This window comes from Corvus hawaiiensis, chromosome 8 (assembly GCF_020740725.1).
Source record: "Corvus hawaiiensis isolate bCorHaw1 chromosome 8, bCorHaw1.pri.cur, whole genome shotgun sequence".
Classification (NCBI taxonomy): Eukaryota; Metazoa; Chordata; class Aves; order Passeriformes; family Corvidae; genus Corvus; species Corvus hawaiiensis.
In genome coordinates, this window is record NC_063220.1 from 792,625 (window position 1) to 815,013 (window position 22,389).

The window sequence follows — 22,389 nt, forward strand, 5'->3', positions numbered from 1 at the left end:
GCGCAGGGCTGCAGCAGGGCTGCCACAGCACCTGACCTGCGGGCTGGTCAGCAGCCACACTCTCCTGGCCAGCGATCTTCCAGCACCGTGAGCCCTGGAGCGCTCCAGGTGTGGATCCAGCCCCGTGCGGGAGCAGGAGCTCCCAGCCTGGAGCCCCTGCAGCACCTGGCACAGGGCAGAGCTCTCCAGCAGGCTGGGCTGGGGCACTGCACACTGCTCCCACAGCGGGTCTGCTTTCCCTAAGGGTTTTCTCCTGCTTTCCCTAGAAGGAACAGAACCTTCTCGCAGCTTATTTGTCTTTTGTGATTTAAGCAAACCATCCAATCTGTTGTATGTTCACAGTTGCCAGGACTGACAGACATGCATAGAATATCCCCAGGACTTCCACTGCTCAAATGCCTGATTGTCTCTTCATAAAATATAAAACACAAAAACAAGGCTGGAAAACAAAGAGGGAAAACTGAAAAAAAGGAGTAAAGAATTCTCAGAGTTTTCAAGGACAGCCTGTTCTCAATGACCTCTTTGGCCACCCAGATTGTATGTTTGCCCCTTAGAGGTGCAGTCAGAGCTACAGCCAAAGATGTTTGAGGAATAAATTACTGTGAAAGTCAGCTTTTATTTAAACTCCCTCATTTCAAACACAAAGTGGTTCTCTGTTTCCCTGGAGACCGGGATATGTAAGAAGGCAGAATTTTCTCTCCATTTCCCTTTCCTACACTGGACCACTGTAGAGCAGCTTTTGGATTTTCCCTTCTCCTTCCTGCAGGATTGGCATTAATTATGACTGGCCACTTTCCTCAGGTGACTTAATTGTGTCACTGAGATGAGTGACCTGTGCTGAGACTCCCAACATGCAGGTGTTGCTGAGGGGATCGACATCTTTCACTGTACGTTCCTCACTGGGTTTAAAATTGGTATCAAGCATGAGTGCCCATTGAACAGAAAGGGAGACACTTTTCAAGTTCTTGAAGTAGAAAATCATTACAATTAAAATGAATATAATTCTACTACAGAAATAATGCAGCAATAAAAAAAATCAACAAACCAACTTACAAGATCTTTTGTCTCCTATCTGACTCCTCTTTAGGAAGGTAAAACCACTTACTATGCTGCTCAGTGAAGAATAAGTTGAACAAACCCTGTGTTGCACTGTCTGCCTCAGCACAAAGAAAGGAATTAGGAGATGGAGTGGAACAAAACCCCCCCTCTGGCATGAGGACAAACACATCCTTATATCCCAATCCTGTTCCTATACTACATCTTGAAAATTTATTGGGAAAAGACTCTGACTCTGTGCTCTGGATTTCACTGTCCAAATATTAATGGAGAATGAGAAAGAAATGACAACTGACTGAAGCCGTTTAATGGCATCTTTCGTACTTTTCCTACAGAATGTAAAGGCAGGAGAAAGGAAGGAGGAAAGCTGATAGCTCAGAGATTCACAGTGTATTTAAACACAAACCTATCCCTAAACAAAGCTAAAATTACTGCCTTGTATAAATGTTCTATCTTTTTATTTGAGAGCAAATTCTTTCTGATTTTTCAAACAAATATTCTTTGAGAACTATTCTTTGCCATTGGAAAACTGTTCTTAAATGATACCCTTCCATTGTAATCCTTTTACAACTTCCAGGCTCTTTGAAATAATGACTGCCTCCCCGTACGCATTCTGTGAGGAGCACAATAACTGACGTATCCATTTCAAAACATGCTGGGAAAGAAAACAGCATCAATTTTAAATGAAAACTTGGGAAACAGTATCTCAGGAACCATGAAAGTGCTGCTGGTGTAATAGCTGTGGCCTACTGGCTTAAGGGCTGTCCCTTGCCACGACATTTCTGATGTGGTCTGCTGACACTGGGAGTTATTTCTGAGATGCTTTTCATTAGCCATTCCACGAGACACTCCAGTTCAGCAAGCCGTGAAAACTGAAGTCACGAGCATGTTCCAGCTCAACATTCTCACGAGCTTTAGCAAGACCAAGTGCTGGTGTTATGCCTGGATTGGGACAACCCCTGGTATCAGTCCGGACTGGGGTGTGAGCAGGTCGAGAGCAGCCCTGGGAGAAGGACCTGGGGTGCTGGTGGGTGAGAGCAGGCCATGGCCCAGCTGTGTGTGCCGGGAGCAAGAACCCCCGTGTGCTGGGGTGATCCCCCAGCGTGGGCAGCAGGGGAGGGGGGGATTCTCAGGTGAGACCCCACCTGCAGAGCTTCCTCCAGCCCTGGGGATGCCAGCACATCGGCCTTTTGGAGCAAGTCCAGAGGAGGCCATGGAGATGGTTTGAGGGATGGACCACCCATCCCATGAGGAAAGGCTGAGAGAGTTGGGATTGACCAGCATGGAAAATAAAAAGCTTTGTGGGGACCTTATCGCAGCGTTTCAGTGCCTGGAGGGGGGCTACAAGAAGGATGGAGAGAGACTATTTACAAGTGCCTGGAATGACAGGACAAGGAGGAATGATTTCTAGTGACTTTCGATATCGGTAGTGAGCCCTACGGACCGCCGCAAGATGAGCGGTGTATGCTGGCACTGATACCGCCGAGAGCCGGGGAAAGGCTGGGCTGCACCACAGCCCGGCAGCTCATCCTGCCGGTGCGAGATTAAAAATAACGGGGCTGGTGCGGGAGCTGCTGCGGTGGGAGCGCCCGGAGGGAGAGGAGCGGCGGGGCCGGTGCAGAGCCGGGGACACGGGGACAGGCGGGGGTCAGCGCGGGGAGCTGCGGGGGCCGCGGCTCCGCCACCGCGCCCCACGGCCCCGGCCCGGAGCGCCGCCCGCAGCAGGGCCGCGGCCGCAGCCCCGGGGCGATGCGGGCGGAGCCGGGCGGTGCAGCCCGGCCCTCCCCGGTCCCGCCCCCGGTCCCGCTCCACCCGGGTTCCCCCCGGCCTCCCGGCCCCGCTCCACCCCACCCCACTGCCCGCATCCCACCGGCCCGGTTGCGCTCCCGGCCCCGCTCTGCCCGGCCCCACCGCTCCGCCCCGCCCGCATCCCCCGGCCCCGCCGCTCCGCCCCGCCCGCATCCCCCGGCTCCGCCGCTCCGCCCCGCCCGCATCCCCCGGCCCCGTTCCGCTCGCTCCCCGCCCCGCCGCTGTCCCCGCCCCGCCGCGCTGTGGCCGCCGCGGGCAGCGGGCGGGAGGCGGCGGCGCCGGGCGCTGCCATGCGGGCGGGCGGCGCCGGGGCGCGGGGCGGCTGAGGGCGGCGTCAGGGCCGCCCGCGGGAGCCTCCGGGCTGGCGGGGAGCGGCCGCAGGGCATGCCAGCCGCCTGCCCCGATGTTTCACTGGAGCAAGTGGAAGAAGAGGATGGGAGCGAGCGCCTCCTCCTCCAAGAGACCCGTCTTCGACGAGCGGGAGGACGGTGAGTGCGGACCGAGATGCTCCGGGGTGCCCGCCCTGCCCCGGGATGCTCTGCCCGGCCCGGGATGCTCTGCCCTGCCCAGCCCGGGATGCCCAGCGCCGGGGCACTCTGCCCTGCCCTGCCCCGGTGGTGCCCTTGCCGCGGTGCCCCGGGATGCCCATCCCGGGATGCCCAGCCGCGGGGTGCCGTGTCACGGGGTGCCGAGCTGTCCCCGCCCGGCATTGTGGTCCCACCGCGGTGCCCCCGGCGGAGCGGGCGGCAGGGGGCTGCGGGCGGGGGGCCGTGCCGGGTGCGGGGTCGGGCCGGGCGTTGCCTCTCCGCAGGACGCGGGGACTCTGCCCATGGACACCCCACGGACACCCCGCGGACACCCCGCAGACACCCCACGGACACGGGGCGGCCGCCGTTAAAACAAGGGGGGACTGAGAAGGGGGAAGTGAGGGGACAGTTCAGCAGCAAAGTTTCAGTCTGTGCACGGACAGCCTCGGTGGTACCAAAGAAGGGTCAAGTGCCGCCGGCCATCAACACCCGAACGCTGTCAGTGCAGAAAGCTTGCTTTGGGGTTTTTCCCAAAATACAAGCTGGGGGATTTTTTTAGAAACACACCGTGAAATACCACCGTTGCATTAGAAATCTCGGGTGCAGGGTGAAATTTCAGAAGAGCAAAGGAAGGAAACTTTGACTGTGGGTGGGGGAAGAGTCGGGAGAGCCATCGGGCCAGCAGCCGGGTGCCGGGTGGCCGGGGCAGTCCTGAATGCTGTGCTGGCCCTGTGGCACCAACCGAGCACACGCAAAAATCCCTGTGTGTGGGAGGTGCTGGAATTGTGCACGGGATAAACCCGGAGTTAGATGTGTTAGTTTGAGTCTGAGTGCAGTGATGTGTGGGTCGGGGTCTGCTGGAATTCCCTCGGTGAGGGGATCAGACCTGTCTGTGCTGCTCTGGCAGCTGACAGGGGTTAAATTAGGCAAACTTTTCCTGGCACAGGAGCTGGTTGATTTCTCCAACATGTTTTTATTAGCAATTCACACTGAGCAAGCTGAGTAAAGACACTTAAATCAGAGGCTTTGCTGCAATTTCATTCTGAAAGCAAAATTTCTTTCTGAGAAGCTTTTAATTCTGCCCTGAGCCTGTGTGCAGCCAACCATGGAGAGTGAGTTCTGCAGGTGAATAACTACTGACAGGAGCCTGGGAACACCTCATCAGGTACTTTCAAGCAGCGCTTTTGCTATGTCCCAATTACTGGGACATCACTGCCTTGATATCTCCTGCTTTTCCATGATTCCTTGTTAGAGTGTGCTCAGAGCCATTAGTGTTGTTCCAGTGAACTCATATTTACTGTCGTGGCACAGTTGCTATGGTGATCTCTTAAGACATCCCAATAACTTCCTTAGATAAAGAAGCCAGTTGATACTCAGGTTTGTGTGTGACATAATGTGGAAGAGTTACTAGTGACAACAATTTAATGAGAAATCAATTAAAAATATAAAAAGGAAGAAGACCATTTGATATGTGGAATTCTGCCCATAGGTGGTTCCTGGTGATGAATTTCTGCACAAGGATGAGCCTGACTATCCAGCAGATAGTCCCTGTTTTGTCAGGGTGCATGTAAACAGAAGGTTAACGTTTATTGTAGTGAGTAGTAACACAACTAGTACTTTCCCTCAGATAAATCCAACTCCAAATCGTTGCAGACCTTACAGTCTTTGTCCCTGACTTCCTGGGGACTGGTTTTGGAACTTCACTGAGTCACTGGTCCCTGTCACACCGCTGTGGCTGAGCCAGCTCATGGGGGGTGTCCTGGGGGTGGGGAGTAACGTGTTTGCTCTCTTGGTGTAGAACACCTGGCCCCAGAGGGTTATCCACTCTTTACCCCTCCATTAAGAATTGCTGTTTCTCCTCAGCCTGCATCTGTCCCGCCCCAGCTGCCTGCTGTTGGATCTCAGCGGGATAAACGCAGGAGTTCAGTGTCACACCCCTCTCTCTGGCACGGCCATGGCTGCTGGTGTCCTTGTTGGTGGGACCTGTGGGTTGAGCTCTCTGAGTCTGTGACTCCAAGGGTAAACTTAGTATTCCAGAGTATGTCCTAAGGATCTTCTCTCAATCCTCTCCCCTTTTTCAGCATCTTTTCTGACAGTGCTGGGGCTGGGCTTGCTCTTTGGCGGAGGTGGAAGCTGGTGCTGGTGCAGCTGGTGTGTGAGGCTGGCTCCTGGTCCACTCAGGGCCAGGGTGGTGCGGAGCTGTGCTGTGGAGAGCCATGCCCAAGGGACAGCTATGCTGCTCCCTCCTTGCTTCTCTTCCTGGGTGCTGTGGTGTCCCCATCCCCCCAGTTTTCCCCTGGTTCAGGTCACTTCCCTTGGCTGTGAAGCCGGGTGCAGGCCAGGTGTGCCTGGTCCTGTGTGTTGGGTACACTGCATCTGTCTGACCCTCCTGGGGTGCCCTGCCTGTGCTGCTCCGTGTCTGCACACACAGCCTGGGGGACATTTCTGGGCATTTCAGAACTGCGATTCAGCTAACAGGAAAGCTGACTGTGAAAGGACAGTTGCCTGCGTGTTTGTGTGTGCTTCCAGGGAGCGCTGGTATGAGGGAGATGGGTTTCTCTGGCCGTGGGAGCCACTGCTCCAGCTGGTTCCAGTCCCACAGAAACCTGGCAAGCTGCACATCCATCATCTGGGAGGGAGCTCCAGCCTGTCCAGCCGGAGACACTGCCTGGGGATGCCTTTGTGAGAGCTCGCTTTTGGCGAGGTGCGTTGTACCCTGTTCGTGAACAGAGAAAGTTAATGAATGGAGGGGAAGGAGGAAAAACAAAGTAAGGGGAAAAGTATGGGAAGAAGAAAACAAGGCAAAAGGACAGAAGGGCTGCAGGGTTGAGCACCTGCAGTTACGGTGTGCTGGAGTAAGGTGGGCTCAGTGAACTGAAGTGAATTGTAGTGGGCTTGTGGATTCTGTGTTACCACTGTGGGCTGTTCTCCGTCAGGAAAAACACGCCCTTGTCTGCAGGGGCTTTTCAGGGTTTGTTATTTATACCTGTAAGAGTCTGTTGAAAACTCCTCACTTGGGGGGCAGATTTGTTCTCCAGCCCCACGAAAGGGTGGTCACTGCCTGTCTGCTGGCTGAGAGACATGTCTCTGTGCAGGGCATGGGGCACTGGGGTGTCTCACAGAATCACAGAATCATTTGGGTTGGAAAAAATCCTCCAGGATCATCGAGTCCCAGCTGTGCCCACCAAGGGATCCCCACCTTGTCCCCAGCCCAGTCCTTCCTTGGACACCTCCAGGGGTGGGGACTCCATCACCTCCCTGGGCAGCTCCTGCCAATGCCTGACAACCCTTTTTATGAAGAAATTCCTCCTGATGTCCGACCTGAACCTCCCCTGGCTCGGGTTGAGGCTGTTTCTTCTCATCCTGTCCCTTGTTCCGTGGGAGCAGAGCCCGACCCTTGCCCTGGCTGCCCCCTCCTGTCAGGGAGTTGGAGAGTGAGAGGAGGCACAGAAGTCATGAGTCTTGTTTGTCATTTGGGCAGGAATTACGCTCTCATTCTGGGAAACAGCCAAGCAAGTTTTATTGACACCTCCCTCCTTTTAAAATTCTTTTTTATTAGTTTCTTTAAAATTGATTTTTTATACTAAGTGAGGAAAACCTGTCATTGTGAAGCCAGTGGGAATGTTTCAACTCAGATATTTAAAAAATACTTAGTAGAGTTGTTGGACTTGGGCAACGGGGCTGAGCAGGAGGAAATACAAGGCACAGTTAGTCTATTAGCATTGCCCACAGTTGTGTTACATGAGAGAGGGGGAAAACCACAGCATGATTTATCTCTCTATGCAATTATGTCTGAAGAGGAATTTCAAGAGTGCATTTTGGATGTGGTTTCTCCTGAATCAAAGTGGTTTACTAAAAAAACTGTGTGTAAATATACATGAGAATCTGTGAAGCCATCTGCTGCTTTTTGCTTTGCTGTGCCTCCCCTCGCTGACACGAGACGAGTGGTCCAGGGTTCCTGTCCGTGTCCTGATACTGAATTAGTTTTTCAGCTGATGTACAAGGTTTTAATGCTGCAGCCCAGTGACTTTCATCATGATTAGCATTTTGTCTCAATCACTTTTCCCCCTATCCCTTGTTTGACTCTCTGCCAGAATGCAGATTGTGTTTCGTAAGGGGGTCAGGTGCAGGCTCCTGTGTTTATCCTACTTGCATCAAAATCAACTTTTAAACACAAGTTTCCAGTTCTGCAGCTCATGGGTGGAGCTGTCCCAGTACACCAGCCTGAGTGAGAAGTGTGTGCTCAGGGTTAGTCTGCGTCGGGTGAAGTGTCCGTGGGTGTCATGTGCGGTGTCCCCTCTCAGGGAACAAGCTCCGATCACACTGGGAAGAGGCACCAGGCTGGGGTTGGGCTGAAACGCAGCTGCAGGGACAGCCAGCAGCGTTCGGGGGTGTGAGGGTGTGAGGTGCTGCGGTCACTGTGCCCTGTGGCTGCGGGTGCTGGTCCCTGTGCGGCTGACAGGTCTCAAAGCCGCTCAGCGATCGCCCGCTGAGAGCTTCCGAGCGGAGAGACTCTGGTCTGTAAAATGTGGTCATGTGGAAAGCCAGGAAGCTCTCACACGCCTTGATGCCGCCTCTCTGGCTGTGCCGTTTGCTGAAGGGCCCAGCTTTGGGGACACGCAGGGCAGGCGGCTCTGAAGCCCCGCGCTGCCTCCCCGCCCGGCATGGCACCGTCCCCATGGAAACGGGCGAGAAGCTGCAAAACCTGGGGGAACTGCTTAAAATAATACCCATTTTGATACCAAGCCGTGTGTTGGCAGGCGGGGGGTCACACGCCGGGAGCGAGAGCGGGCAGCCCCGCTCCCTCAGCCCGGGCCGGAGCCGTGCGGGGCCCGGCCGGGCCCGGCTCCCCCGGCATCCTGCGCCGCCTCCTCGCAGCCTGCCCCGGCCGGGGGCTGCTGGCGCAGCTTCGGGCAGCCTCCCGGACCCCTGTCCTTGTCATCTGCATCCCGTGTAATTCAGGGGTTCAGTCCTCGCAGATCGGCAAGCTGTTCGTGTTCTGCTTTTCCTTCCTCTGTCCTGCTCCGATGGGAGTGAGATGTCCAACATTCTCCACGGCCCTCAGCAGTAGTTTTTCAGCTTGGGATTCTTCCCCGTAACTTTTTGTTCCAGGGTTTGAGACCTTCAGGGAAACGAGGGCATGCTGCCAGACATTCAGAGGTTCGGGGCAACAGGGACATGGAAGGATGGGGACCAAAGCCTGACCTCCCTTGTCCCGTGTCCTTTACCTCTGCGGGGACCCAAACCCTTCTGGCCAGGTGTGTGACAGGTCTGGGGACATCCTGCTGGGAGAGGGACCTGCGAGATGGACCCAGGGACCAGGAAAAGTTTCTCTCTCTCTCCTGAGGTGATCAGAGCCATAAACCACGTGCTGGTCTTGGGGCAGCCAGCGTGGCCTGGCTGCGTCCCCTGGTCCCTGTGGGCCAGGGCTGCCCCTTAGCACTGTCCCTGCTCCTGCTGCTGCCGGCCTGCCTTGGCTGCTCCTCACAGGACCCAACTCTGTCACCTCAGCTGGTCAGGGCTTTCAAGCCCTGGGCAGGAAACACTGTCCTTTTATTGGAAATCTGTGGACTAGTGCCCAGTAAGGCAGTTGTGAAGTCCCAAAAACTGCTTATTTGGGGTCAGATACAGCTTCCATGCTCTGCAAACCACTGACTAAAGTATTCCCTGCTCAGGCTGCAAGGAGCACTTTTCCCATAGCCTGACTTTCATGGCTGTGGGTTGGGAGCACAGATGCCTCTCCCTGATATTTAAAAACAAGGGAAAAAAGCCTTTGTGTATTATCGAAGTGGTAGCTAAGTAAGTAAGCAGGGAGAGGAGGGAGTGGGAATTGCAAGGAGGTGTCAGCAAAGCTGTGTTTAGCATCGGCGGGGCTTTGTTTCTGCTGCCCCCAGATCTGTGATGTTTTGCCTGTGCTTTGCCCAGGGACTCGCTCCCTCCATGGGCTCTCTGCCCCCGGCCTCCTGGCAGAGCCATTCCGGCCAAGAATGGAAAACTTTTCTAGCTTTTCAGTGTGTCATGTAATGCAGAAATAGGTTAAATCCTGGGAATTCAGCATTGTCAAGTCATGGAGATGTGTGGTACCATGAGCAGTATTGGGATTACTGGCTCTGAACTGGTTAATGACTGTGCTGCCCCTCTCCACGCTGGTGGCCATGGTCCCTGCGCTGTAGTGCTGGCTGAAATCTGAAGAAAAGCCATTCTCGAGGGGCTCATGTGTCTGTGGGAGATCTGAGGAGAGGATGTCAGGGTGAAATGAGCCCTCAGGACAGCTGAGACTGTTCGCATGGAGCTGGAGTACCAAAAAATAAACAAACACAACAGCAATTTGAGGGACATTTGATGGATAGGGAGGGACAAGGGCAATCAAGGAAAAGTCACTGGAAGTACCATTCAAGTGAAATATTAAATCAGATTAATACTTGATGTATTCTGTGGAGGCCACAGTCCTCATGACTAGCTTGGAATGGGCTTCCTGTGAGTTGGGAATTACATGCAGGAGCACGTTATGGATCTGCCCACCTTCCTCCCCATGTCCCCAGTGCTGGCGTGGTGACCTTCCTGGCTCAGCTGGCATTCCCCCTGCAGCTGTGCTTTCTGGGGTGCAAGTCCCAGGATGTGGAGCTGATGGTACTAGGTCGCTTGTAGAGAACAGCACCAGCAGCTGCCGGCCGGGAGAGCTGTGCTGTTAGTGCTGGCTGCAGAGGCAGCACAAGGTCACCTCGTGCCGTGCCTGGTGGAATGTCAGTGAGCAGCACTTGACAAAAAAAACCTTCCCAGAAATGAAAAAAGCAGCTCTTTTGGCAGTTTGGTACTTTCACCAGCTGAAACTGGGGTACTGAACTGGTGATACAGCTCGGTGTGTCGGTGTGTCACATTATGGGAGAAGGGGTGTGGAGCTGGTGTGTGCCATGGGGTCCACTCAGGGCTGGGGAGAGCCTGTGTTTCCTTCTAAATATTGCTTTATTTCTTGTGGGAATGCCTGAAATGGAGTGTTGCTCCCCCACAGTGGTGTTCTGTCCTGGGTCACGGCCTGGCTTTCCACTCGCTGTGGACACAGGTGAGTCTCTATGAGCATGGCCCAGCTGGACTCGGACAGGGCACGTTGCTGAGCCCACTGTCCATGGCAGCCTGGGATGTAAAAGCAGGCTTGACTGTTCCCACTCTTTTCAGTGGAGCTGCTCTCCAGTTCCGAAGGCACAGTCACTCAGCAGGCTGTGGAGCCTCTCGCAGCTGTTAAGGTGCAGTTTCCACCACCCTACCACACATCCTGTCCTGTGCCACCCCATTCATCATGGCTAGCAACTTCCTGTGGTGGCACGTGGCCACAGGTCCCAGAGGTGCCACAGGGAGCCGTGGCAGGCTCCGAGGGCTGGCGGGTGGGGTGTACCTCCGAGATGTGGTGTGTGCCAGCCCTGCACAGCTGTGTGCCGGGGAGGGGATCCGCGCTGGCTGGGCCCTGCTTTGGTGTTCATCTCCTGAAGTACAGAGTGTCGGGACAGCCTGTGAGCGGCTCAGCTTCTCCACACAAGAGAAGATAAATGTCAGTGTCCTCTTTCCCTCTCCCACTGTTCTTCACGAATTAAATTGCTTTCGGTGACAGTTATGGAAAATTAAAAGTGCTTCAGATGTGTGGGAACAGCCGTCTCTGAGCACTGCCAGGCAGTGAGGTGTGATAGCGTGCGAGTGTTGATGTGTTCATTTATATCTCAGGTGGTGTTCAGGGGCTCTCCCAGTACCTGGGAGTGGTGAGGAGATGCAGGCACTGAATGATGTTCAGAATTACGTGGCTTGCTGGTTTGCCTGTGCCCATGAATCCTTACAGGCTGATGGTTAGCCCTGCTGTGTAATTAAGTGAAATTAAATTAAACTGCAATGTAATGTCTTTATAGCTTTGCTGATGTTTCTGGAAGCTGATAAATTTCATTTATTTTTCCAGAAAATACTTGGTTCAAGTGGCTCCAGCAGAGAGCTGGTGGGCTCCTGAGGCTGATGATGCCTGAGTGACTTTCAGGGTAACCTGCAAAGGGCTGTCCCAACACAGAGTTACCGTCTTGTCCAGGGTTTGCATTTGGTTACAGCTGAGCTGTCCAAAGATACAAGTGATGTTCTATATTTCCGTGGGTAATATGTGCATTGGAGCACTGGAGAAAGTGCCTGGAGTAGCTCTGAAGCAGAGTGGGGAGGACAGGAGTGAGGCTGTGGAAGCACTGCAGGTACTGGTGTGTCACTTTGGGTCTCCCATTCTTCCCTGAGCTGTCTTTGCTCAGGAAAAAATACTTCTTTCTCCTTTCCTTTATTTCTCCTGACCATAAACCACCTCCTACCCTCCAACAAAGAAACAACCCAAATAAAATGCACAACACAACAAAAGTTGCCGTCACCACTTAAAATACTGGGGTGTGATTTGTGTCCTGGGATTTTAGAGGGATCAATGGTGGCAACAAAAGGCCATCATATGAGTATTTCAGATATCCGGGCTGGGGGAAAAAAGCAAAGGAGCAGGGAAACTTGGTGGAAACTTAGATTGAGAATAACCTGTTGGGGTGTTTAGGAACTCAAGAGCCGAGACACTTCCCAGCATCAGCAGTGAACAGCACTGGTGTGTAGGTGGGACAGTCAGCATAAGGCACATGCTGGTTCCTTGACGAATTCCTGTGGTTTTGATTCTGGTATCTGACAAAGGTCAGAAGGGTGGGCTGGGCAGGGCTTAGGCTAAAGCTCAGGTTCCTCCTCTGAGCAAGCAGTTCTCCATGAGTTTTGGGAGCTCCTCTTGCCCCTGGTGCTGGCTGGACACCACTTTACCGCCGTGGTTCAGTGTGTTTCACTGTCAGAGGGATACAGGCCATCTCCTGTAGGAGAGATGTGGCACTTTAAATAAAGTTTATTTAAAATGCCACAGAATCCACGGGAAAGCTGTGTACTGCACGTTGGCTTTTTGTGTACTGGTTCCCAGTCTTAATGGGAACTGGCAGGCAAGACCAGCGAGCAGGGAACACAGAAAATGATACACATTATGTTTGGATTGTTTGCACTGTTGGAAAATGTGCTTTATGCTTCACAGAAAATAGGGCCAAAGCTTGGTCCCAAATAATTTTCACTTTAAAGGCTCAATGCTGCATATGGTAATCACATGAATAATTCATACACATGCAAACAGGCCCCATGATTTCATATTCAAGCCTGATTCTAGATTTGCACAGAACTTTGAACTGGCATGGGTTAGTGGCTCGTCCAGCACAGAAGAGGCTTGGCAGGACCTTCAGCCCAGGATGAAACAATCCCCTGTCCCGACAGTGCCGGCTGTGCGTCTCCTTAAGGGCTGGGAGCTTCCCTGTCATCCCTGCTCGGATGGACTGGCCAGTGGCTCTGACAGTGTCCAGAGTGCAGTGCCTCGAGTGCCTCCTGAGCCTGACCTTGACGTGCTTTGTTTCCTTTCATGCACTGTTTCTCCTGTAACCAGTACCAAAGATTTTGGGGAGAGCTGGTGTGGGTCCAGGCTATTGCTGTGAGCTCAGCACAAAGCTCTGAGCTCCCCAAAGGGCAGGCAGTACCTGTTCAAGGAATGAGCTCAGGTTGTGGGAAGAGGTGTGGATACGGCAGCAGTGGGCAGGAACGGGAACTGGGCAGCTGGCGTTGGCTGGGGGTCTCTGCCCCGGTGTGTGGGTGTGCCTGGCTCACCCCTCCAACAGGCACTGCCCATCAGCTCATCCCGGGATTTCTGGAGTAACTCAGGAGTGCTGAGGTTTAGGTACAGCCAGCACAGGCAGGAGTTCTGGGTGCAGCTGAAGAGCAAAGAGCTGCTCACATTGGGCTGCTGGCGGTGGCACTGTCCGGTGCTGCTCGGACATCCTGGCTGGCCGTGGCTCTCCGTCCTCTGCCTGCAGCTCCTTCAGGAGCCAGACTCAGGGGCCATGTGGAAGCTGCCTCAACCTGTCAGTTCCTGCTCGAGCACCAGCACAGGGGCTTTGCCGAGGTCCCTCAGTAGTGCCTTCGAAGGCAGTGACAGCCCAGCAGCCCTGTGGCCGCTCTGGTGCGGCGAGTGCAGCGTGGGGCGAGCGCAGGCACCGGGGGCACTGGCAGCTGCTGCTGCTCTGCTCCACTGGGTTTTATTCCGTGTTAAATGCCACAGCAGGAGCATCGCAAGCAGGTGTCAAAACAAGCACAGCTGCAGCGAGGCAAACTTAGGGATTGATTAATGAATAGTTTCAGCCTGTTGTGTGTTTCTCTACATGGCTTTCTGATGTAAAGATCAATCTGTGAATTTATTTAAAAAATAACAGGTTTCTTTTAACCAGAACAAATTGCTTCTGTTTATCAAAAGGCTGAGTAACATCAACAAACAGTTCAGTCTCTGGTTGCCCCTCAGCACTACTTGGGAAATTATTTTAGTTAGTGCTTCTTCTGGCCTTGGTTTGGATTTTTCCATGCTCTTAGCTTGGCATCTCCAAAGGCGCCCCTGCCTTCCCCACTGCTCTCTCCAGAGGCCACTCTCCTCCTCCTGCTCTCTGTGCTGAAGTGGGGTTTTTCCATTGCCAGCTCTTCTCTTGCTCTCTTGCCAAGGCTGCACAGGGGTTATTCCCTGGGGGTTTGCTCCATGGGGTATCCCAGGGCGGATGGCAGTGGGCAGATGGGTGGCCCGGGTGTCCAGTGGTCAGTGTTGGTGGTGGGGATGCTGAGGTAACAGCCCCAGGGACGTGCTTGGGCCCCACAAGCCACCCGTGCTCAGGCAGCAGCGCCCCGAGGTGCTGTGCAGTGTGAGGAGGGGGCTCTCCCAGGGGCCGGCTCTGTGCCCCCTGCAGCCCCCCATGGTGCCCACCACAGCCGGAGGGGAGGGCAGTGACCCTGCTCCACGTGCTGCTGCGAGACCTGGCTCCCCTCCTCCCCGTGGCTGGGTTCTCTGTCAGGAGATGTTCTTTCCAAAGCGACTTGCACATCACTGTGCTCCAGAGAATTTCTTATCACAGCAGTAGGATGTCTGCTTTCCCCAGAGAATTTGAACTTGGTGAATAATTCTGTTTGACATCCGCTGTGAATTTGGGTCTGCTCTCTTCTTGTGCAGTTGAAATGAATCCTGAGTGGTTATGACCATCCGTCCTGCAGGTGCCAGGTGGGTCAGCTCAGTCTCTGCGATGCTCGGGCGCTTGGGTGCATCAGTGTGGTCTGACCGTGGAGTGAATTTGTTCTGACACCTCCAAAAGAAAGAACAGGCTTGTTCTTGACTACAGGGAGCACCAAAGGAGATCACTGCTCCTACCTGGGGTCAAGCAAAATATCTTCAGGCATTCATCACTCTCTTGTGGTTCTTTTTTCCTTCCCAGATTTACTGTCATTGCCAGCATGTGTGAGTGATACCCCCCTCATTCATACTGCCTTGCTCCTAATTTTTCCTTCTTTGCCAAAAAGAGCCTCTTCCATTGCCAGAACTGTGAGAAATGCCTGCCCAACTCAATGTGTGGCAGAACACAGACCTGCATTTGGGGACACTGGCGGGCCCAGAGACACCAGACCCCCTCTTGGTGCTGCCTTGGTGTTGGTGCTTGCCACCCTTGGAGCCGGTGGCTCTCGGAGCCGGTGTCGGTGCTTAGCCTGAATGCCTGGTGAGCTGCTGCCCCCGGGTCTCCCCTCTTCAGCTGAGTTTGTCACAGGCATGTGGGTCAGTGGAGAAGCAGCATTTCCACAGCCGTTAAAATGCTGCTGCAGCAGCTCTGCCGAGCACCACATCCACTGATCCCAGCCAGAGGTATTTTGGGAGCATGTCTGCTGCTCACGAGCCTCTGGGACAAAGATAGGACCATGTGCCTGAAATAGCACCCTGGAGCCTGCACACCCCACCAGTGGCTGCTCTTGAGAGGGAAATCCAGAGTTTGTTTTCAAGTCATCATCACTGTGTTGACAAGGCTGTCGTGAGGAAAACGGTCTCAACTGGGAATATCTGAATTAACTCCAAGTGCAATGTACACACACAGACAGTGTGCACTGCTCACCGCCCAGTGCGGGTACAGAAAGGACTCCTTGCCTTTTGAAACAGAATCACAGACTCACCTAGGGTGGAAAAGCCCTCCCAGCCCATCCAGTCCCAGCTGTGCCCCATCCCCACCTTGTCCCCAGCCCAGAGCCCTGAGTGCCACCTCCAGCCCTTCCTGAGACACCTCCAGGGCTGGGCACTCCAAACCCCCCTGGGCAGCCCCTGCCAAGGCCTGAGCACCCTTTCCATGGGGAAATTCCTGCTGCTGTCCACCCTGAGCCTGCCCTGGCCCAGTCTATTGAGCTGCCTGTTGAGGGAGACACGGATTGCTGTTGTGGTTCAGTGCCTGCTCCGTTTTCAAGCTGTTTGCTGAGGGGCTCCTTCGGGCTCCTGTGTGCGAGGACACGCGTGGCAGCGGTGGGTGCTCAGGGCAGTGGACATGCTGGGGGTGCTGTGCCCAGGGCCCTCCCTGTGGGCAGAGCACGGCCGGTCTGCTCCCAGGCCGTGGAGGAGTTCGTGGTGGACAGTGTGCATTCATTAATGTGCACATGTTAAAAACCACAACCCCAAACCAGACATCACTATATTTTCATGGTGCTGATCCATCCAGTTGCCAAGAAATGAGCATAGCTGCCAGTTCAGCCCATTTTCAGGACATTTTTTTCTATTTTTTTTGATTTTCTTTCTGGTGCTCCAGTGGTGTGAAACGCTGCAGCAGAGACCATCCTTCAGTGCTGTAATTGCAGTGTGTGCAGCAGTGCTGGAGTGCTAGAAAACAATTAAATGGCATTTCAAAATGAAATGTCTCTTCTGTTGCATCTCTTGCAGCTCAAATGCAATATGGCTGGTGCACAGTTTGACTTTTTGGTGTATTTTCCCAGCATTCTGGTAGTTGTCACCAGCCCCAGTGACGCAGCAGGAGGAACAAGACGTTCATGACCCACAATAAATTTGGTGGTGTGGCAAGTAGTAAAAGCCTCTTTTGATTGAATACCAGAAGCAGCTGATTGTAGAAAATATTCTTGGGCCCTCTATGTTACAAAGAGTTCTTGTCACAGGGCTGTTGCATCTGCAGGAAACTCCCATGCTTCTGGATTGATTTGGGAAAAGCAGTGATGATCAGGAGACATAAAATAAATGATAGAATATGGGATATCAAATAGAATGAGGGAGGTTGTTCCCCAAAAGACCTATGTTTGTCTCGGACCTTTTAAATCCTCTCATTTAATTTTAAAAAAGAGGTAATGCTGAATTCTGTTTTGTTATCAACAGTTTTTAAGTTCTCACTCAAAAATGCTTGCATGTGATCCATCACACACTGGTTGCTGCTGTGAGCCCAGCAATTTTGTCACAATACCTCGCTGTCTACTGCTGCATAGAACACGAAGTTAAACAAGAAGTGGGCGGCCCCTTCTCCTCTGCCCTGAGCAGCCTTTGTGGCTCTCCTTGGGCGCACAGAAAAAATATGCCAGGTCTGAGGGCTTCAATTACCTGTGGTGACTGGGTTTGATGTGGCTCTTTCTTAGAAAACTGTTCTTAATTATTGATATTGCTGCTTTTTCTATTAATTAATGTTTTAAATCTTCCAAATACAGTGTCAGGGCCTTCCCAAATGTTGTGGCACTGAGGTTAGCCATGGTCTTTCTATGTCCTTGTAAGCCGTTTCCCGATCTTTTAATACAAAGCCTTGTTGTTTTCCCTTCTCCCAGGTGGCTCCTTCTCTCCAGGACGCAGTTGTGCGCTTGCAGGAGGGTGGGATACTGTTACAGCATGATAAAGTGCATTGGATTTCATGGCAGCAGTTGGTGCATCTGCGATGACTTGTGCTGTTCATTATTATCTGTATTTCCATAGCAACGGGGAGGTCTGGTCAGGGACCCGGGCCGTGGTGGCGGCGTGGGGGTGAGGGCAGGGTCCCCTCTGCCACCACAGCCCTGGCACCGCGGGGAGAGGGCTGGGCTCTCCCTTAGCAGAGCTCCAGCACCGCTGTGCCCATCTCGTGTAAAGCTACTGACTCATTTTGTTCTCTTTTTCCCTGACCAGACTGCAGCACTCCTTAACTTTCTGTGCCACACCTACTCCAGATGAGATCCCTGAGCCATCCCAGCCCTGTCTCCATGTGTGGTCCTACCAGTGCCTACCAATGGGAGCCAGCGGGGCAGGAACATCTGCTTTCGTTGGTGCATGCCCTGACAAAGTGTGAGCGTCCCTATTGCTCCCTGAGCTCGTCAGCCTGGGAGTGTAATACAACCTGACAACTCTTGAAAAAACCCAACTGGAGAATCTGTTCTCCTGCAGTCTCAGGGCGCTGTTTTCCACAGGTTGGCTGTTGCTATATAAAGAAATAGTCTGTTGTTTCTAAATTTACCTTATTAATGTCACAGAGCATAAAGAAAAATAGCAACAACAAACTGGCATTTCAGGCAGGGAGCGGTGCAGGAGCGGGCAGTGGTGGCCGTGCCCAGCTGGCTGGGTGCTCTGTGTTTGCACCTCTCTCTGTTTGGGTACCCGAGGCTGTCGGGTCACCCATGTGTATGTGCCTGTCTGCACCCCAGACACCCTGCTCTGGGTGCCTGGCAGCTGGCTCAGGCTTTGAGGAAAACACAACATTGTCAGAATTTTTAAAGGAACAAGAAGATGAGCAAAGCACTGCTGAGGTTGCAGTGGGGCGTGGGATGTGGCCTTTCCACAGGCAGGCAGGAGCAGAGCCATGTGCCAAGGGGGGAGCTGAAAGCCCCCTCCATGTTTCAGGGAAGCCACCCTCAGGTTTCATTAGCACACAGATTGTTGTCAATCTCCTTGGCCTTGGCAAAATCTGGATACAGGCATCATTCTGCCCGGAGCTGTGGGTGTGTCTGACCAGTGCTCTGTGTGTCTGACCAGAGAGCCTCTTCCCTGCCACCAACGGCAGCCTTCTCACTGGGTGGGGAAAGGTCAGATCTGTAACTGCAGTCCAGAATAATCATTAAACGTAGGAAATTACCTATGGTGCCACAATTACAGGCACATTTGAAAAAAAAGTAATTCTTTTTTTTTAGGACAGGGATGTAACATGGATGTACCTATCTGAACAGCTTCCCTTTATGGCCCCCAGGTGCCCCCAGCTTGTCTCACACTGGTGTTCCTCACGGGGATCTGCCATTGGGAGTGCGACTGGGGCTGTTCTGACTGGCCCAAGATCAGATTTCCCATGTGTGACCTAAGTGGCAGCTCCATTCTCCAGGTTTGATTTTAAACTTCTTTGTGAAGCCCCACTGCTTCCAAGTTCTTTGTGTCTCAACATGATGCAAATTCAGCACAAGGTTTGCTGCAAAGTAGGTCTCAACGCAGCAGCATTCGTTGGCGTTGGGCTCGAGTAGAGCTGTACAGTGTTGTCAGATCCATGCCCTACATACCTGAATTCCTTCCTCCAGGTGCTTCCAGGGGGGATGTTTGGTACATCAGGATGTGGTATGCCTCTGCCTGCAGGTGAACTCTGAATTGTTTTGTTGGCTCTGAGCACACAGAGGTGTTTGCCCAGGTGGTCCCAGCGCCGCCCAGCAGTGATGCTCTTGCTTAGGCCATATTGGTTTGTCCTTGGTCATGAGTGTCCCTTTGGGTCACAAAGTCCTCTCTTCAGGCACATGAGTGTCAAGGTGCTATAGCTGCCAGTTTGACTGATGAGGTGGAAGTGACCTGTTCAGCGGTGTAGGGACTACCTGCTGCTCTGGGCTGGGAGCCTCCAGGCTGTGCTGTGCCCCTCTGTTGGACTTGTGCTCCACACATCTGGCACCAGGAGCATGTGGGGTGTCCTGGTAGGCACCCATGCTGGTGTGCTGGGACATGAACTGGGGGAAGAGACAGATGGAATGGGAAAATGATACCTGATTCTTCTGATGGAGCTTCTGCCTCTTTTAGACTGATCACTTAATGTTGTTTGAAACTCATCCCTCTCTGTTGGTCTCTCTGACACCGAGGCTCTCCCAGTGCAGTACTGTGGCTGCCCACTGTACATCAAACCTCTGTGTGTCCAGCCTTGGTGGTCGGAGTTGCCTTGAGTGGTGTTAAGGGATCAGTGTGCCCCCAGTAGGGAGACACACACAAATCCTCCATTTTTTCCCCTCTGGGAGCCCAGTGGCTGCCCCAGTGCAGCGTGACCAGTGGGTCAACACCAGAGAGGTGTGTTTGGTGCCACACAGACCCAACAACCTGGCCGAGATCAGCTCCTAATTAAAGCACACTGTGTTTGGAGGGCAGGGAGATGCCATTGAGAGGCGCTCTGCTGAGGCTGCTTGGGTGACACTAATTGCTGGCAGTTAATTAAAAAGCAGTTAAGAGGAGAGCTCTTTGAGGGACGCTAGCGAGGGCACAGGGTGGCTTGTTGGGTTGATCTCGTTACCATTTCTGTCTGACCCCATGCAGCTCTGCCCCATGGCTGTTCCATCCCCGATGGAACTCGAGATGTGCAGGAGGCGCCGGCAGCCGCTCCCAGGGTGCTGCCTTGTCACCCAACCCCGCCACCCCCTCTGCCTCCTTCCATCCGCTGCATCCACCACCCAGCACTTGCATTTTCCCATTTCCACTGCAAATCTATATCAGCAAATGAGCAAAATAAACGTTGCTTGTTTGTTTTGACAATTACAGTAGAGATTTAATTACACTCCTTCCTCATATACTGCTGAATGTCATGTGGTGTGTTAGGCGTAAACAAAGATGTTCTGCCAACATGAGATATGGTTATTAAAGACACACTGTCAGCCTGCAGCCTCATCTCCGAGACTGGTGTCAGCTGGAACCCAGCTTCCAGCATCTGTATTCTCATGTCCATGTGCTGTTTGTGAGGAAGAGGCAGATGCTGAGCAGAGATGTCACCGAGAGTGACTGAGCGAGCTGTGGGGAAGTGAGCAAGGAAACAGAAAAATAAGAAAAGAGCGAAAACCGCGCCTGTGTCTTCAATGATTTTGAGGCAGCAGCTTCAGGTATTGTAGCAGGAATACAGTATTTCAGTCTTTGAGTAAGTTCTCTGTTCAAAACAGTGGGGAGTCTCAATTGCCATCATGAAAAGGGCCCAATTTTCTTGCTCATCACTTACTGCCTTTGAAGAATCTGTCTTAAAGCCTGAGCCTATTGTGTTGTGTGAAAGCAGCTGTGGCATTGTCTGGCAATGGTAAATTGGCAATGACTTTGCATTTCATAATTATCTGACAAGGAATCATTTACGATGCACACGTCTCTCAAACCCCATTGAAATGTGCAGCACACGTTTGACGTTATTAATTAAAAATAGGAACTCCAAACGCTCTCTGGCAGCAGCTCCTATTTCCCCTCATTCCACTGGGCCATTGACAGGGACAAGGCTGAATTAAAGCAAGGGTTAGAAATTCTTTCTGAAAACTACTTTGGGACTCCAGGGTTATTCAAGAGGGCAGAAGAGACCATTGACCATGTTTCAGATCCCTCCAACCCTTATCCTTAAGCTCACGAAGAGGCTCTGTGAGCTCCCCCCACTCCCAGTGAAGGTCAGTCTCTCAATTACATCTTGTCAGAAAACCTCTCAAAGAGGCAATTCAAGAGAGAAATTATTTCTAGAGATTCTTGTCAAACTACAGAAAGCCTTTAATTAAATGAGTGTCCATTACTTAATGGCAATTATGGAGAGAAAATCCTTACTTCTGAAAAAGGGGAAGGTCCACTTTCCTATGGAAAATTTAGTTTTTAAAATAATAAAAGATGGCTTATTCTGCTCCAGACCTGAAGCCTGAAAGAAATGAATGTGTATCCTTGGAGGGATTTAATTTGGAAAGAGAAGAGGCCTGGCGGTATCGTTCTGTGTGCTGCGGGAGCAGCCCCACCGCAGAGCCGCCCTCGCAGCTTCTCCCTGCCCTGGCGCGGAGGATGGACCTGTCAGTGCTTTTGGGGTGCCAGCACCCCAGACCTGACTCTGGCTTTGCAGTTCTTCCCCAGCCATTCAGAGCCTTTCCCAACATCTTCCAATCAGCCTTGAAACGAGCTGTGTCACCAGAGGGGTGCGAGGAGAGCAGTGGCAGGAGGGTGCAGAGCCGAGCTGGGGAAGCCGTGTGGGTTTGGGCCCTGCTGGCCACCCTATGGCTTGTCCCAGCCTTATCCCCGTCTCACTGCAGAGCTTGGTTTGGCAGTGAGTAAGAAAACATGGCCCAGCCTTGCTGGTTTAGAACCAAAGGAGTGTTTTTGAGATTTGCCTTACGTCTTTCGGGTATTTTTATCATCTGCCTCATTCGAACGGTCTCAACTGAGTCATCTCATCCCTAGTTTAGATTTATGCTCCTTCTACGCCTACTCCAGCAGGACCCAAATCCTCCTGGCACAGCCTGCTGCTGGCCTCGCTAGAGTCATGGAAGTCTGGCATTAAATTATGTGGGCACTAGGTTGGGGAGTTATGAATATTGATACATTTTATTTAGCAGCTTTCTGAATTTAATGAGTGTCCATAATACAGTAATTCATAATTTATCATAAATAAAGACAATAGATTAGGTTGCAGTTTAATTATTGCTTGTTTTGTAGCTGTTGTGGGGTTTGTGTAGCAAAGTACAGACAGGAAAAGCAACCTTCCTTAAATTCCAGCCCTTCCTTTCTGCAGGATTAGGGGAGTAGCTGTACCCCTTCCAGTGGCACTGTTCATGGGACAAAATGACAGGACTGTTGGCTTAGCAGGAACCTTGTCTGTTTTTGAAACTCCAATAATCATTATTCCGATGCTGTGGTAATAAAGAATCAGGGATTCACTGACACATTTTTTGTGCTTGCATTGACTGGCAGTCTGTGACAGGATGAGAGGAAATGGCCTCAAGCTGTGCCAGGGGAGGCTCAGGGTGGACAGCAGCAGGAATTTCCCCATGGAAAGGGTGCTCAGGCCTTGGCAGGGGCTGCCCAGGGAGGTTTGGAGTGCCCATCCCTGGAGGTGCCCAAGGAAGGACTGGACATAGCACTCAGTCACAAGGTGGGCATCAGGCACAGCTTGGACTTGGTCTGGGAGGGCTTTTCCAACCTCAGTGACTCTAGGATTCTGTG

The 22,389-nt window shown here is 52.7% G+C and overlaps 1 protein-coding gene across 3 annotated transcripts in view; it reads left to right on the forward strand.

Moving 5' to 3' along the window:
* Positions 1-3,174: 3,174 nt before the first annotated feature.
* STK32C (serine/threonine kinase 32C) overlaps positions 3,175-22,389 on the forward strand; it is a 68,901-nt gene continuing 49,686 nt past the window's right edge. For 2 of the 3 annotated variants that reach the window (XM_048311648.1, XM_048311649.1), the window contains exon 1: positions 3,175-3,353. In XM_048311648.1, the coding sequence (XP_048167605.1) occupies positions 3,269-3,353 (85 nt within the window). In that variant the 5' untranslated portion in view covers positions 3,175-3,268. The remainder of the gene's footprint in view (positions 3,354-22,389) is intronic. The other variant, XM_048311650.1, reaches the window with a different exon arrangement.